This window comes from Phoxinus phoxinus, assembly GCF_949152265.1.
Source record: "Phoxinus phoxinus genome assembly, chromosome: 20".
Classification (NCBI taxonomy): domain Eukaryota; kingdom Metazoa; phylum Chordata; class Actinopteri; order Cypriniformes; family Leuciscidae; genus Phoxinus; species Phoxinus phoxinus.
This window is the reverse complement of record NC_136895.1, coordinates 12,302,105-12,317,470: the sequence shown is the minus strand read 5'-3', so window position 1 is coordinate 12,317,470 and position 15,366 is coordinate 12,302,105. Positions and strand designations below refer to the sequence as shown.

The window sequence follows — 15,366 nt, the reverse complement described above, 5'->3', positions numbered from 1 at the left end:
TTTAGCTTGTTACAAAAGATTTATGTAATTTAAAACCATTTATAAAAGAAATTGTTTGCAAAGAGCCCACTTCTTATATGTATGCTATTTTCCTAATAAAATAAATAATGTAGATACCTAGGCTGTTCGTGTTGTTGTTTTTTTGTTTGTTTTTTACATTTCAAAATGTCATTCTGAAAAGAAAAAAAAAACACACAACAAAACACAAACGAATCACCCAAGTTTAAATATTTATAAAATGATCTTGAATAAATGAGAAAACATGCATAATTGTCTCTTATTCCAGTCCACAAATTCCCAGGTAGCCTATATTAAATGTTTTTTGTTTTGTTTTGTTTTTAATCACAACTGGGTAAATTATATGTAGGCTATGCTACTTCTTTATTTTTGTTATTGAAATACTCCATTTAGATTAGCTCGTAAATTATGTTTGGGGAAAAGTTAAGCCAATTAAAAACATTTTACAGTAGGCCCTGCCCATGCTAGACGAATATATAGCCTAATAAAGTAGCCTACTGGTTAATAACTAAGGTTATTATATATAGAGGTTAGTATAGTTTGTAGCCTACCCAGTTATTGTAATAAGTAACCTGCATATGTTTATGGGGGACAGAACTGTTTTTTTTTTTTTTTTAATTAGCCATGGAACTTAATTGTGCCCTCTTTTGCACACTGGTTGACGAAAGGCTAGTACACCCCTGACCACGCCCTCTCCATTTAAAGCGTTGTGAGCTGAGGTGTGCGTGTTTTCACTGTTTGTTGTGACGGACGAGCAGAGATGTCAGGAATTGCAGCGAAGCTCCAGCAAAACAGGGCTCGAGCAGCGGGCATCGGTACTAACGCTCAAGCGCTCAAATTCCTCAACCAGGACTACGAGGCGCTCAAGCGCGAGTGTCTGGAGTGCGGAGGCTTATTTAAGGATGACACGTTTGAAGCCAATTCACCTGCGCTCGGGTTCAATGAACTGGGACCAAACTCCTCTAAAGTGCGCGGGGTTGAGTGGCTGAGACCAAAGGTGGGTGTAATACAATCTTTTTATATTTAAAATATTTAATATTTAATAAAAAAAGGCTGAAATTGCACTGGTTAAACCTATGAGCTATATTCCATGTTTTGATATGGACATTTCCCTTATTTGCATGTTTGAAGTAGGCTATTCTTCATACCCATAGCAACACATACTGGACATTCTTCTCAAACCAAGTTAAAATCTCAACTTTGACTTCTTTTCTTACCGTTTTGCTCTAGGCAATCACACCTTGCTCATCTTGTCTGTAGTTCTGTTCGGTAATTACTCTGAAGCTCGCTGTATGGGTGTGTCCACCATCATTAACATCGTTTTTTTTTGAGGCACTAGGAACAGGAAGCTGCACTAAGTTGTCCATAGTTATTCAGTCAGATCATTGTGCTGAAAGATGAATGTGCAGAAAAACAAGTAGGCTACACATCAGTGTGTTTTCAAAAACCATCCAGGCATGCCATGAAAGAACAAAAAAGTCTACACTAACGACCATGTAAAGCCTGAACCTGACAAACTGCTTCAGTGCCGGATCAGACCAGGAAATTATAGTAACATTATGCTCCCCCACAGGGCATTATAATTTTAAATTATGCGTGCTATGCTTTGTGAGCCGCGTTATGCATTATTGGTTGCCAGAAGAGCTTTTAGAGTCAATTAGAGTGTGTGTGTGTGTGTGTGTGTGTGTGTGTGTGTGTGTGTGTGTGTGTGCGCGTGTGTGTGTGTGTGTGTTTACTACTCCTAATGTGTGTGCAATAACTTGGATGGGTTGAATGCAGAGGACAAAATCTGAGAATTGGTACTTGGCCTTCACTTATTGTTATTAGGGGCCAAGCACTGAAGGTGCGGGCACCTATTGTATCTGTTCTGGTTCTTATTCTGCTTCTTTTTAGGGGCCAAGCACTGAAGGTGCGGGCACCTATTGTATCTGTTCCCGTACCAAAAATAATTCTTCTTCTTCTTCCGCTCTGGGAGTCTATGGCAGCCCATAGAACCGATCGCGGGAAAGTTGTAATGGTTTGACATTCGGATAGAGGACAGTCCCAACATTAAATACACCAATTTTGGTGTGTCTAAGTCATTCCCTCTAGCGCCACCAACTGTCCAAAGTTTCACTCATGTTTATTCTAATAACTTTTGAACCACAAGGGCTAGAAACAAAATTCTTTTTTCCTCTGATTCCTGACCTCGTGACGATTCGATTGCACCCAATGACGTCATTTTGCGCCATGAAAAGTTTTCCGCCATTTTGAATTTTCCGAAAAAGCTACTTTTTCGAACTCCTCCTAGGCCGTTGCTCCAATTTCCATGAAAATTTAATCAGATCATCTACAGACCATGCCGACAAAAAGTTATGGAATTCAAGTTGATTCGCTTAGCAATTTTCGAAAAAACCCACAAACAAATTTTACGTAGCGCTTGCGAAAACAGACGTAAGGCTGTATCTCCGCAACGCTTTGTTGGATTCAGACCAAATTTGCCACATGTCATCACAAGCATGACTTGAGGCTACATGCTGCGTTTCGGCGCAGCGCCACCTACTGGTCCGGAGATATGAAGAATTTATGTTTTTGCTAATAACTTCTGAACGGTTTGTCCAAAAATCACAAAAGTGGTCTCGTTAGGTTCAGGGCGTCATACTGAGTTGATTGATATCCAATTTTCCCATATCGGCCATTTTGGCTGTCGGCCATTTTTAATTATGTGCTAAAATGCTGTATTTTATGAACGCATGAACGTATCGTTACGAAACTCAGTATGGGTCATCAGTACAAGGCCCTAAAGGTACTCAAAAGATTATGAGACAGCGCCACCTTTTGGTCAAAAGTTATAATGAAATTTCCAAAAATGCTAATAACTTTTGAATGAATTTGCCTATAGTAATGACACTGATCTCAATAGATTCCTTGGGTTATGCTGAAAACATAGATACTAATTTCGCCATAGTCAGCCAAACTTCCTGTCCGCCATCTTTATTTTCTTTTAAAACCTACTTTTTCGAACTCCTCCTAGACCGAACGTCCGATTTTCACCAAAATCGGATCGTGTCATCTCCAGACCGTGCCGAGTAAAAGTTATGGATTTCGTGTCGATAGACAAAACCGTTTTTGTATACCGCAGTGGCAAAGTTGAGGCATGATGCCAAAATGACTATTCAGGCTTTATATCTGCAATGCCTTGACATATTGACACCAAACTTTGTATGTGTCATTGTCACTTCACTCTGACCACATCACATCAGTTTCGTAACTGCGCCACCTATTGGTCGAAAGTGATAATCATATTTTTAGTTATTGTATGTGATTTTTCAACCATTTTGCCCAAATTCATCTTCAAATGTCTTTAATTGCTCCTTGCTGCAGTGGGTCTCACACTCCCAGCCACTTTGGCATGTCTTGTCGTCTTGCTTGCGCTTGGCCCCGGTGATTGCTGCTTGCAGCTATATTTAGGGGCCAAGCACTGAAAGTGCGGAGGCACCTATTGTTTTCGTTCCGGTTCTTATTATTATTAGGGGCCAAGCACTGAAAGTGCGGAGGCACCTATTGTTTTCGTTCCGGTTCTTATTATTATTATTATTATTATTCTGCTTCTTCCGACTGGGCGTCTATGGCAGCCCATAGAAGCGTATGCGGGAAAGTTGTTCCGGTTTGACATTCTGATAGAGGACATTCCCATCAGTAATTGCACCAATTTTGGTGTCTCTAACTCATTCCCTCTAGCGCCACCACCTGTCCAAAGTTTCACTTATATTATGCTAATAACTTTTAAACCGTAAGGCCTATCAACAAAATTCTTTTTTCCTCTGATTCCTGAGCTCACGACGATTCGACTGGACCCTATGACGTCATTTTCCGTCATAAAAATATGGCCGCCATTTTGAATTGTCCAAAAAACCTTCTTTTGCGAACTCGTCCTAGACGGTTTGTCCGATTTGCACCAAAATTGCACCAGATCATCTTCAGGCTGTGGGGACAAAAAGTTATGGAATTCAAGTTGATTCGTCAAACCGTTTTCGATAAACGCGCAAACAAATTTTACGTAGCGCTTGCGAAAACAGACATAAGGCTGTATCTCCGCATCGCTTAATCGTATTCAAACCAAACTTCCTACATGTCATCACAAGCATGACCTGAGGCTACATGCTGCGTTTCGGCGCAGCGCCACCTACTGGTCTGGAGATATGAAAAAAGGCTATTTTTGCTTATAACTTCTGAACGGTTTGTCCAAAAATCACAAAAGTGGTCTCGATAGATTCAGGGCGTCATGTTGAGTTGACTGATATCCAATTTTTCCATATCGGCCATTTTGGCTGTCGGCCATTTTGAATTATGTGCTAAAATGCTGTATTTTATGAACGCATGAACGTATCGTTACGAAACTCAGTATGGGTCATCAGTACAAAGCCCTAAAGGTACTCAAAAGATTATGAGACAGCGCCACCTTTTGGTCAAAAGTTATAATGAAATTTCCAAAAATGCTAATAACTTTTGAATAAATTTGCCTATAGTAATGACACTGATCTCAATAGATTCCTTGGGTTATGCTGAAAACATAGATACCAATTTTGCCATAGTCAGCCAAACTTCCTGTCCGCCATCTTTATTTTCTTTTAAAACCTACTTTTTCGAACTCCTCCTAGACCGAACGTCCGATTTTCACCAAAATCGGATCGTGTCATCTCCAGACCGTGCCGAGTAAAAGTTATGGATTTCGTGTCGATAGACGAAACCGTTTTCGTATACCGCAGTGGCAAAGTTGAGGCATGATGCCAAAATGACTATTCAGGCTTTATATCTGCAATGCCTTGACATATTGACACCAAACTTTGTATGTGTCATTGTCACTTCACTCTGACCACATCACATCAGTTTCGTAACTGCGCCACCTATTGGTCGAAAGTGATAATCATATTTTTAGTTATTGTATGTGATTTTTCAACCATTTTGCCCAAATTCATCTTCAAATGTCTTTAATTGCTCCTTGCTGCAGTGGGTCTCACACTCCCAGCCACTTTGGCATGTCTTGTCGTCTTGCTTGCGCTTGGCCCCGGTGATTGCTGCTTGCAGCTATATTTAGGGGCCAAGCACCGAAGGTGCGGGCACCTATTGTATCTGTTCCGGTTCTTATTCTTCTTCTTTTTTTTCTTTTTCCGACTGGGCGTCTATGGCAGCCTATAGAACCGTTTCCGGGAAACTTATGAAAATTGGCACAGTGATAGAGGACAGCCTGAACTATCACCATAGCAAATTTGGAGTCTCCAACTCATTCCCTCTAGCGCCACCAGCTGTCCAAAGTTTCACTCATGTTTATGCTAATAACTTTTGAACCACAAGGGCTAGAAACAAAATTCTTTTTTCCTCTGATTCCTGAGCTCATGACGATTCGACTGCACCCTATGACGTCATTTTCCGTCATAATAGTTTTCCCGCCATTTTGAATTTTCCGAAAAACCTACTTTTTCGAACTCCTCTTAGGCCGTTGCTCCGAATTTCACGAAAATTGAACCAGATCATCTCCAGACCGTGACGACAAAAAGTTATGGAATTCAAGTTGATTTGTCAAACCGTTCACGAATACCATGCAATTTAATTTTACGTAGCGCTTGCAAAAACAGACGTAAGGCTGTATCTCCACAACGCTTTATCGGATTCAGACCAAATTTGGTACATGTCATCACAAGCATGACCTGAGGCTACATGCTGCGTTTCGGCGCAGCGCCACCTACTGGTCCGGAGATATGAAGAATTTATGTTTTTGCTTATAACTTCTGAACGGTTTGTCCAAAAATCACAAAAGTGGTCTCGTTAGATTCAGGGCATCGTGCTGAGTCGACTGATATTCAATTTTCCCATATCGGCCATTTTGGCTGTCGGCCATTTTGAATTATGTGCTAAAATGCTGTATTTTATGAACGCATGAACGTATCGTTACGAAACTCAGTATGGGTCATCAGTACAACGCCCTAAAGGTACTCAAAAATTTATGAGACAGCGCCACCTTTTGGTCAAAAGTTATAATGAAATTTCCAAAAATGCTAATAACTTTTGAATAAATTTGCCTATAGTAATGACACTGATCTCAATAGATTCCTTGGGTTATGCTGAAAACATAGATACCAATGTTGCCATAGTCAGCCAAACTTCCTGTCCGCCATCTTTATTTTCTTTTAAAACCTACTTTTTCGAACTCCTCCTAGACCGAACGTCCGATTTTCACCAAAATCGGATCGTGTCATCTCCAGACCGTGCCGAGTAAAAGTTATGGATTTCGTGTCGATAGACAAAACCGTTTTCATATACCGCAGCGGCAAAGTTGAGGCATGATGCCAAAATGACTATTCAGGCTTTATATCTGCAATGCCTTGACATATTGACACCAAACTTTGTATGTGTCATTGTCACTTCACTCTGACCACATCACATCAGTTTCGTAACTGCGCCACCTATTGGTCGAAAGTGATAATCATATTTTTAGTTATTGTATGTGATTTTTCAACCATTTTGCCAAAATTCATCTTCAAATGTCTTTAATTGCTCCTTGCTGCAGTGGGTCTCACACTCCCAGCCACTTTGGCATGTCTTGTCGTCTTGCTTGCGCTTGGCCCCGGTGATTGCTGCTTGCAGCTATATTTATTATTATTATTATTATTCTGCTTCTTCCGACTGGGCGTCTATGGCAGCCCATAGAAGCGTATGCGGGAAAGTTGTTCCGGTTTGACATTCTGATAGAGGACATTCCCAACAGTAATTGCACCAATTTTGGTGTCTCTAACTCATTCCCTCTAGCGCCACCACCTGTCCAAAGTTTCACTTATATTATGCTAATAACTTTTAAACCGTAAGGCCTATCAACAAAATTCTTTTTTCCTCTGATTCCTGAGCTCACGACGATTCGACTGGACCCTATGACGTCATTTTCCGTCATAAAAATATGGCCGCCATTTTGAATTGTCCAAAAAACCTTCTTTTGCGAACTCGTCCTAGACGGTTTGTCCGATTTGCACCAAAATTGCACCAGATCATCTTCAGGCTGTGGGGACAAAAAGTTATGGAATTCAAGTTGATTCGTCAAACCGTTTTCGATAAACGCGCAAACAAATTTTACGTAGCGCTTGCGAAAACAGACATAAGGCTGTATCTCCGCATCGCTTAATCGTATTCAAACCAAACTTCCTACATGTCATCACAAGCATGACCTGAGGCTACATGCTGCGTTTCGGCGCAGCGCCACCTACTGGTCTGGAGATATGAAAAAAGGCTATTTTTGCTTATAACTTCTGAACGGTTTGTCCAAAAATCACAAAAGTGGTCTCGATAGATTCAGGGCGTCATGTTGAGTTGACTGATATCCAATTTTTCCATATCGGCCATTTTGGCTGTCGGCCATTTTGAATTATGTGCTAAAATGCTGTATTTTATGAACGCATGAACGTATCGTTACGAAACTCAGTATGGGTCATCAGTACAAAGCCCTAAAGGTACTCAAAAGATTATGAGACAGCGCCACCTTTTGGTCAAAAGTTATAATGAAATTTCCAAAAATGCTAATAACTTTTGAATAAATTTGCCTATAGTAATGACACTGATCTCAATAGATTCCTTGGGTTATGCTGAAAACATAGATACCAATTTTGCCATAGTCAGCCAAACTTCCTGTCCGCCATCTTTATTTTCTTTTAAAACCTACTTTTTCGAACTCCTCCTAGACCGAACGTCCGATTTTCACCAAAATCGGATCGTGTCATCTCCAGACCGTGCCGAGTAAAAGTTATGGATTTCGTGTCGATAGACGAAACCGTTTTCGTATACCGCAGTGGCAAAGTTGAGGCATGATGCCAAAATGACTATTCAGGCTTTATATCTGCAATGCCTTGACATATTGACACCAAACTTTGTATGTGTCATTGTCACTTCACTCTGACCACATCACATCAGTTTCGTAACTGCGCCACCTATTGGTCGAAAGTGATAATCATATTTTTAGTTATTGTATGTGATTTTTCAACCATTTTGCCCAAATTCATCTTCAAATGTCTTTAATTGCTCCTTGCTGCAGTGGGTCTCACACTCCCAGCCACTTTGGCATGTCTTGTCGTCTTGCTTGCGCTTGGCCCCGGTGATTGCTGCTTGCAGCTATATTTAGGGGCCAAGCACTGAAGGTGCGGGCACCTATTGTATCTGTTCCGGTTCTTATTCTTCTTCCTTTTTTTTCTTTTTCCGACTGGGCGTCTATGGCAGCCTATAGAACCGTTTGCGGGAAACTTATGAAAATTGGCACAGTGATAGAGGACAGCCTGAACTATCACCATAGCAAATTTGGAGTCTCCAACTCATTCCCTCTAGCGCCACCAGCTGTCCAAAGTTTCACTCATGTTTATGCTAATAACTTTTGAACCACAAGGGCTAGAAACAAAATTATTTTTTCCTCTGATTCCTGAGCTCATGACGATTCGACTGCACCCTATGACGTCATTTTCCGTCATAATAGTTTTCCCGCCATTTTGAATTTTCCGAAAAACCTACTTTTTCGAACTCCTCCAAGGCCGTTGCTCCGAATTTCACGAAAAATGAACCAGATCATCTCCAGACCTTAACGACCAAAAGTTATGGAATTCAAGTTGATTCGAATTACCGTTCTCGAATACCGCGCAAATAAATTTTACGTAGCGCTTGCGAAAACAGACGTAAGGCCGTATCTCCACAACGCTTTATCGGATTCAGACCAAATTTGGTACATGTCATCACAAGCATGACCTGAGGCTACATGCTGCGTTTCGGCGCAGCGCCACCTACTGGTCCGGAGATATGAAGAATTTATGTTTTTGCTTATAACTTCTGAACGGTTTGTCCAAAAATCACAAAAGTGGTCTCGTTAGATTCAGGGCGTCATACTGAGTTGACTGATATCCAATTTTCCCATATCGGCCATTTTGGCGTTCGGCCATTTTGAATTATGTGCTAAAATGCTGTATTTTATGAACGCATGAACGTATCGTTACGAAACTCAGTATGGGTCATCAGTACAACGCCCTAAAGGTACTCAAAAATTTATGAGACAGCGCCACCTTTTGGTCAAAAGTTATAATGAAATTTCCAAAAATGCTAATAACTTTTGAATAAATTTGCCTATAGTAATGACACTGATCTCAATAGATTCCTTGGGTTATGCTGAAAACATAGATACCAATTTTGCCATAGTCAGCCAAACTTCCTGTCCGCCATCTTTATTTTCTTTTAAAACCTACTTTTTCGAACTCCTCCTAGACCGAATGTCCGATTTTCACCAAAATCGGATCGTGTCATCTCCAGACCGTGCCGAGTAAAAGTTATGGATTTCGTGTCGATAGACGAAACCGTTTTTGTATACCGCAGTGGCAAAGTTGAGGCATGATGCCAAAATCACTATTCAGGCTTTATATCTGCAATGCCTTGACATATTGACACCAAACTTTGTAAGTGTCATTGTCACTTCACTCTGACCACATCACATCAGTTTCGTAACTGCGCCACCTATTGGTCGAAAGTGATAATCATATTTTTAGTTATTGTATGTGATTTTTCAACCATTTTGCCAAAATTCATCTTTAAATGTCTTCAATTGCTCCTTGCTGCAGTTGGTCTCACACTTCCAGCCACTTTGGCATGTCTTGTCGTCTTGCTTGCGCTTGGCCCCGGTGATTGCTGCTTGCAGCTATATTTATTATTCTGCTTCTTCCGACTGGGCGTCTATGGCAGCCCATAGAAGCGTATGCGGGAAAGTTGTTCCGGTTTGACATTCTGATAGAGGACATTCCCAACAGTAATTGCACCAATTTTGGTGTCTCTAACTCATTCCCTCTAGCGCCACCACCTGTCCAAAGTTTCACTTATATTATGCTAATAACTTTTAAACCGTAAGGCCTATCAACAAAATTCTTTTTTCCTCTGATTCCTGAGCTCACGACGATTCGACTGGACCCTATGACGTCATTTTCCGTCATAAAAATATGGCCGCCATTTTGAATTGTCCAAAAAACCTTCTTTTGCAAACTCGTCCTAGACGGTTTGTCCGATTTGCACCAAAATTGCACCAGATCATCTTCAGGCTGTGGGGACAAAAAGTTATGGAATTCAAGTTGATTCGTCAAACCGTTTTCGATAAACGCGCAAACAAATTTTACGTAGCGCTTGCGAAAACAGACATAAGGCTGTATCTCCGCATCGCTTAATCGTATTCAAACCAAACTTCCTACATGTCATCACAAGCATGACTTGAGGCTACATGCTGCGTTTCGGCGCAGCGCCACCTACTGGTCTGGAGATATGAAAAAAGGCTATTTTTGCTTATAACTTCTGAACGGTTTGTCCAAAAATCACAAAAGTGGTCTCGTTAGATTCAGGGCGTCATGTTGAGTTGACTGATATCCAATTTTTCCATATCGGCCATTTTGGCTGTCGGCCATTTTGAATTATGTGCTAAAATGCTGTATTTTATGAACGCATGAACGTATCGTTACGAAACTCAGTATGGGTCATCAGTACAAAGCCCTAAAGGTACTCAAAAGATTATGAGACAGCGCCACCTTTTGGTCAAAAGTTATAATGAAATTTCCAAAAATGCTAATAACTTTTGAATAAATTTGCCTATAGTAATGACACTGATCTCAATAGATTCCTTGGGTTATGCTGAAATCATAGATACCAATTTTGCCATAGTCAGCCAAACTTCCTGTCCGCCATCTTTATTTTCTTTTAAAACCTACTTTTTCGAACTCCTCCTAGACCGAACGTCCGATTTTCACCAAAATCGGATCGTGTCATCTCCAGACCGTGCCGAGTAAAAGTTATGGATTTCGTGTCGATAGACAAAACCGTTTTTGTATACCGCAGTGGCAAAGTTGAGGCATGATGCCAAAATGACTATTCAGGCTTTATATCTGCAATGCCTTGACAGATTGACACCAAACTTTGTATGTGTCATTGTCACTTCACTCTGACATTATCACATCAGTTTCGTAACTGCGCCACCTATTGGTCGAAAGTGATAATCATATTTTTAGTTAATGTATCAACCATTGTGCCAAAATTCATCTTTAAATGTCTTCAATTGCTCCTTGCTGCAGTGGGTCTCACACTCCCAGCCACTTTGGCATGTCTTGTCGTCTTGCTTGCGCTTGGCCCCGGTGATTGCTGCTTGCAGCTATATTTAGGGGCCAAGCACTGAAGGTGCGGGCACCTATTGTATCTGTTCCCGTACCAAAAATAATTCTTCTTCTTCTTCCGCTCTGGGAGTCTATGGCAGCCCATAGAACCGATCGCGGGAAAGTTGTAATGGTTTGACATTCGGATAGAGGACAGTCCCAACATTAAATACACCAATTTTGGTGTGTCTAAGTCATTCCCTCTAGCGCCACCAACTGTCCAAAGTTTCACTCATGTTTATTCTAATAACTTTTGAACCACAAGGGCTAGAAACAAAATTCTTTTTTCCTCTGATTCCTGACCTCGTGACGATTCGATTGCACCCAATGACGTCATTTTGCGCCATGAAAAGTTTTCCGCCATTTTGAATTTTCCGAAAAAACTACTTTTTCGAACTCCTCCTAGGCCGTTGCTCCAATTTCCATGAAAATTGAATCAGATCATCTACAGACCATGCCGACAAAAAGTTATGGAATTCAAGTTGATTCGCTTAGCAATTTTCGAAAAAACCCACAAACAAATTTTACGTAGCGCTTGCGAAAACAGACGTAAGGCTGTATCTCCGCAACGCTTTGTTGGATTCAGACCAAATTTGCCACATGTCATCACAAGCATGACTTGAGGCTACATGCTGCGTTTCGGCGCAGCGCCACCTACTGGTCCGGAGATATGAAAAATGGCTATTTTTGCTTATAACTTCTGAACAGTTTGCCCAAAAATCATCAAGTTGGTCTCGTTAGATTCAGGCCAACATGCTGAGTCGACTGATATCCAATTTTACCATGTCGGCCATTTTGGCTGTCGGCCATTTTGAATTTTGTGCTAAAATGCTGTATTTTAAGAACGCATGAATGGATTGTTACGAAACATGGTATGGGTCATCAGCACGATGCCCTGAAGGAGCGTGAGAAGTTTCGAAACAGCGCCACCTTGTGGTCAAAAGTTATAACAACATTTCCAAAAAGGCTAATAACCTTTGAATACATCTGCCTATTGAAATGCCACTGGTCTCAATAGATTCGCTGGGTCACGCTGAGAACATAGATACCAAGTTTGCCATATTTGGCCGAACTTCCTGTCCGCCATCTTGATTTTCAGTCAAAACCTACTTTGTCGAACTCCTCCTAGACCGTTTGTCCGATTTTCACCAAAATCGAATCGTATCATCTCCACACTGTACCGACAAAAAGTTATGGAATTCGTGTTGATTCGTCAAACCGTTCTCAAATACCGCGCAAACAAATTTTACGTTGTGCTACAGCTACAGATTTAGTGCAAAAGTACTACATCGCCCATAACTCCTAGAGTCCGTTTGTCCTAGACTCAAGTGTCTCACACCACTGTGATCCCTGGCTCAAGGCGGACAAAATGGCTATCTCCAATTTCGATTTAGGCCAGAAAAATTTTCTGCTATGTCGAATTTTGTCCGAAACCTACTTTTGCAAACTAGCCCTAGGTTTTTCACCAGATCGGAACCAAACCAGTCTAGGACATTTCTCTGGACTCTCTAGATCAATAAATATCGAAAAAAAAGTTGAACTTTTGCATTTGGGTGGCTGTAACAGGGTCATTTAGAAAAGGGGCGTGGCAAAATACACTAAAAAGCCTATAAATCCCATATGAAAATTCAGAACTTCACCAAAATTGATGAGCATATGTGTCAGAACATGGTGAGGAAGCATGCAGAGTTTCATGGAGATCGGACCATAGGTGGCGCTGTAACTGGCAAAAAGCCTTCAATCTTATTAGGGGTTCAAGCATGAAATGCTGAAACCCTATTGTAATTAAGGATTCGTAAAACGCATCGTGCAGGCCAAACCGTAAGGCCTAGAGACGTGAAACCTGGCCAGATGGTAGGCCTCAATTTGGGGACAACCTATCAGAGTATGACCCCGAATGGCCCATAGGTGGCGCTACAGCAACCAAAAGTTCAAAATTGATCATAGCTCTTAGACCGTTTGTCCCAGGATCAAGTGCCCCAAATCGTTGGAATCCTTGGCTCAAGGCGGACAAAATGGCCATCTCCGATTTCGATTTAGGCCAGAAAAAATTTCTGCTAAGTCGAATTTTATCCAAAACCTACTTTTGCGAACTAGTCCCTGGTTTTTCGCCCGACCGGAGCCAAACCAGTCTAGGACATTTCTCTGGACTCTCTCGATCAATAGTTTTTGAAAAAAAGTAGAATTTTTGCATTTGGTTGGCTATAACAGGGTCATTTGGAAAATGGGCGGGGCAAAATACAGTCAAAAGCCTATAAATCCTAAACAAAAACTCAGAACATCACGAAAATCGCTGAGCATATGTGTCATGACATGGTGAACAAGCGTGCCGAGTTTCATGCAGATCGGACCATAGGTGGCACTATAAATGGCAAAAAGGTTCCCTTATTATTAGGGGCCAAGCACTGAAGGTGCGGGCACCTATTGTATCTGTTCCCGTACCAAAAATAATTCTTCTTCTTCTTCCGCTCTGGGAGTCTATGGCAGCCCATATAACTTCTGAACAGTTTGCCCAAAAATCATCAAATTGGTCTCGTTAGATTCAGGCCAACATGCTGAGTCGACTGATATCCAATTTTACCATGTCGGCCATTTTGGCTGTCGGCCATTTTGAATTTTGTGCTAAAATGCTGTATTTTAAGAACGCATGAATGGATTGTTACGAAACATGGTATGGGTCATCAGCACGATGCCCTGAAGGAGTGTGAGAAGTTTTGAAACAGCGCCACCTTGTGGTCAAAAGTTATAACAACATTTCCAAAAAGGCTAATAACCTTTGAATACATCTGCCTATTGAAATGCCACTGGTCTCAATAGATTCGCTGGGTCACGCTGAGAACATAGATACCAAGTTTGCCATATTTGGCCGAACTTCCTGTCCGCCATCTTGATTTTCAGTCAAAACCTACTTTGTCGAACTCCTCCTAGACCGTTTGTCCGATTTTCACCAAAATCGAATCGTATCATCTCCACACTGTACCGACAAAAAGTTATGGATTTCGTGTTGATAGACAAAACCGTTTTTGTATACCGCAGTGGCAAAGTTGAGGCATGAATGCCAAAATGACTATTCAGGCTTTATATCTGCAATGCCTTGACAGATTGACACCAAACTTTGTATGTGTCATTGTCACTTCACTCTGACCACATCACATCAGTTTCGTAACTGCGCCACCTACTGGTCGAAAGTGATAATCATATTTTTAGTTAATGTATGTGATTTTTCAACCATTTTGCCAAAATTCATCTTCAAATGTCTTTAATTGCTCCTAGCTGCAGTTTGTCTCACACTTTCAGCCATGTAGGCATATCTCGTCGTCTGCTTTTGCGCTTGGCCCCGTAATGGCTGCTTGCAGCTATATTTCTTTTTCTTTTTCTTTTTCCGACTGGGCGTCTATGGCAGCCTATAGAACCGTTTGCGGGAAACTTATGAAAATTGGCACAGTGATAGAGGACAGCCTGAACTATCACCATAGCAAATTTGGAGTCTCCAACTCATTCCCTCTAGCGCCACCAGCTGTCCAAATTTTCACTCATGTTTATGCTAATAACTTTTGAACCACAAGGGCTAGAAACAAAATTCTTTTTTCCTCTGATTCCTGAGCTCATGACGATTCGACTGCACCCTATGACGTCATTTTCCGTCATAATAGTTTTTCCGCCATTTTGAATTTTCTGAAAAACCTACTTTTTCGAACTCCTCCTAGGCCGTTGCTCCGAATTTCACGAAAATTGAACCAGATCATCTCCAGACCTTGACGACCAAAAGTTATGGAATTCAAGTTGATTCGAATTACCGTTCTCGTATACCGCGCAAATAAATTTTACGTAGCGCTTGCGAAAACAGACGTAAGGCCGTATCTCCACAACGCTTTATCGGATTCAGGCCAAATTTGGTACATGTCATCACAAGCATGACCTGAGGCTACATGCTGCGTTTCGGCGCAGCGCCACCTACTGGTCCGGAGATATGAATAATTTATGTTTTTGCTTATAACTTCTGAACGGTTTGTCCAAAAATCACAAAAGTGGTCTCGTTAGATTCAGGGCATCGTGCTGAGTTGACTGATATCCAATTTTCCCATATCGGTCATTTTGGCTGTCGGCCATTTTGAATTATGTGCTAAAATGCTGTATTTTATGAACGCATGAACGTATCGTTACGAAA

The 15,366-nt window shown here is 41.2% G+C and overlaps 1 protein-coding gene across 1 annotated transcript in view; it reads left to right on the top strand.

Moving 5' to 3' along the window:
• Positions 1–729: 729 nt before the first annotated feature.
• The window catches only part of capn2l (calpain 2, (m/II) large subunit, like), a 62,703-nt gene continuing 48,066 nt past the window's right edge, over positions 730–15,366 (top strand). Inside the window, exon 1 of the mRNA XM_079592374.1 lies at positions 730–1,015. Coding sequence (XP_079448500.1) covers positions 779–1,015 — 237 coding nt within the window. The 5' untranslated portion in view covers positions 730–778. The remainder of the gene's footprint in view (positions 1,016–15,366) is intronic.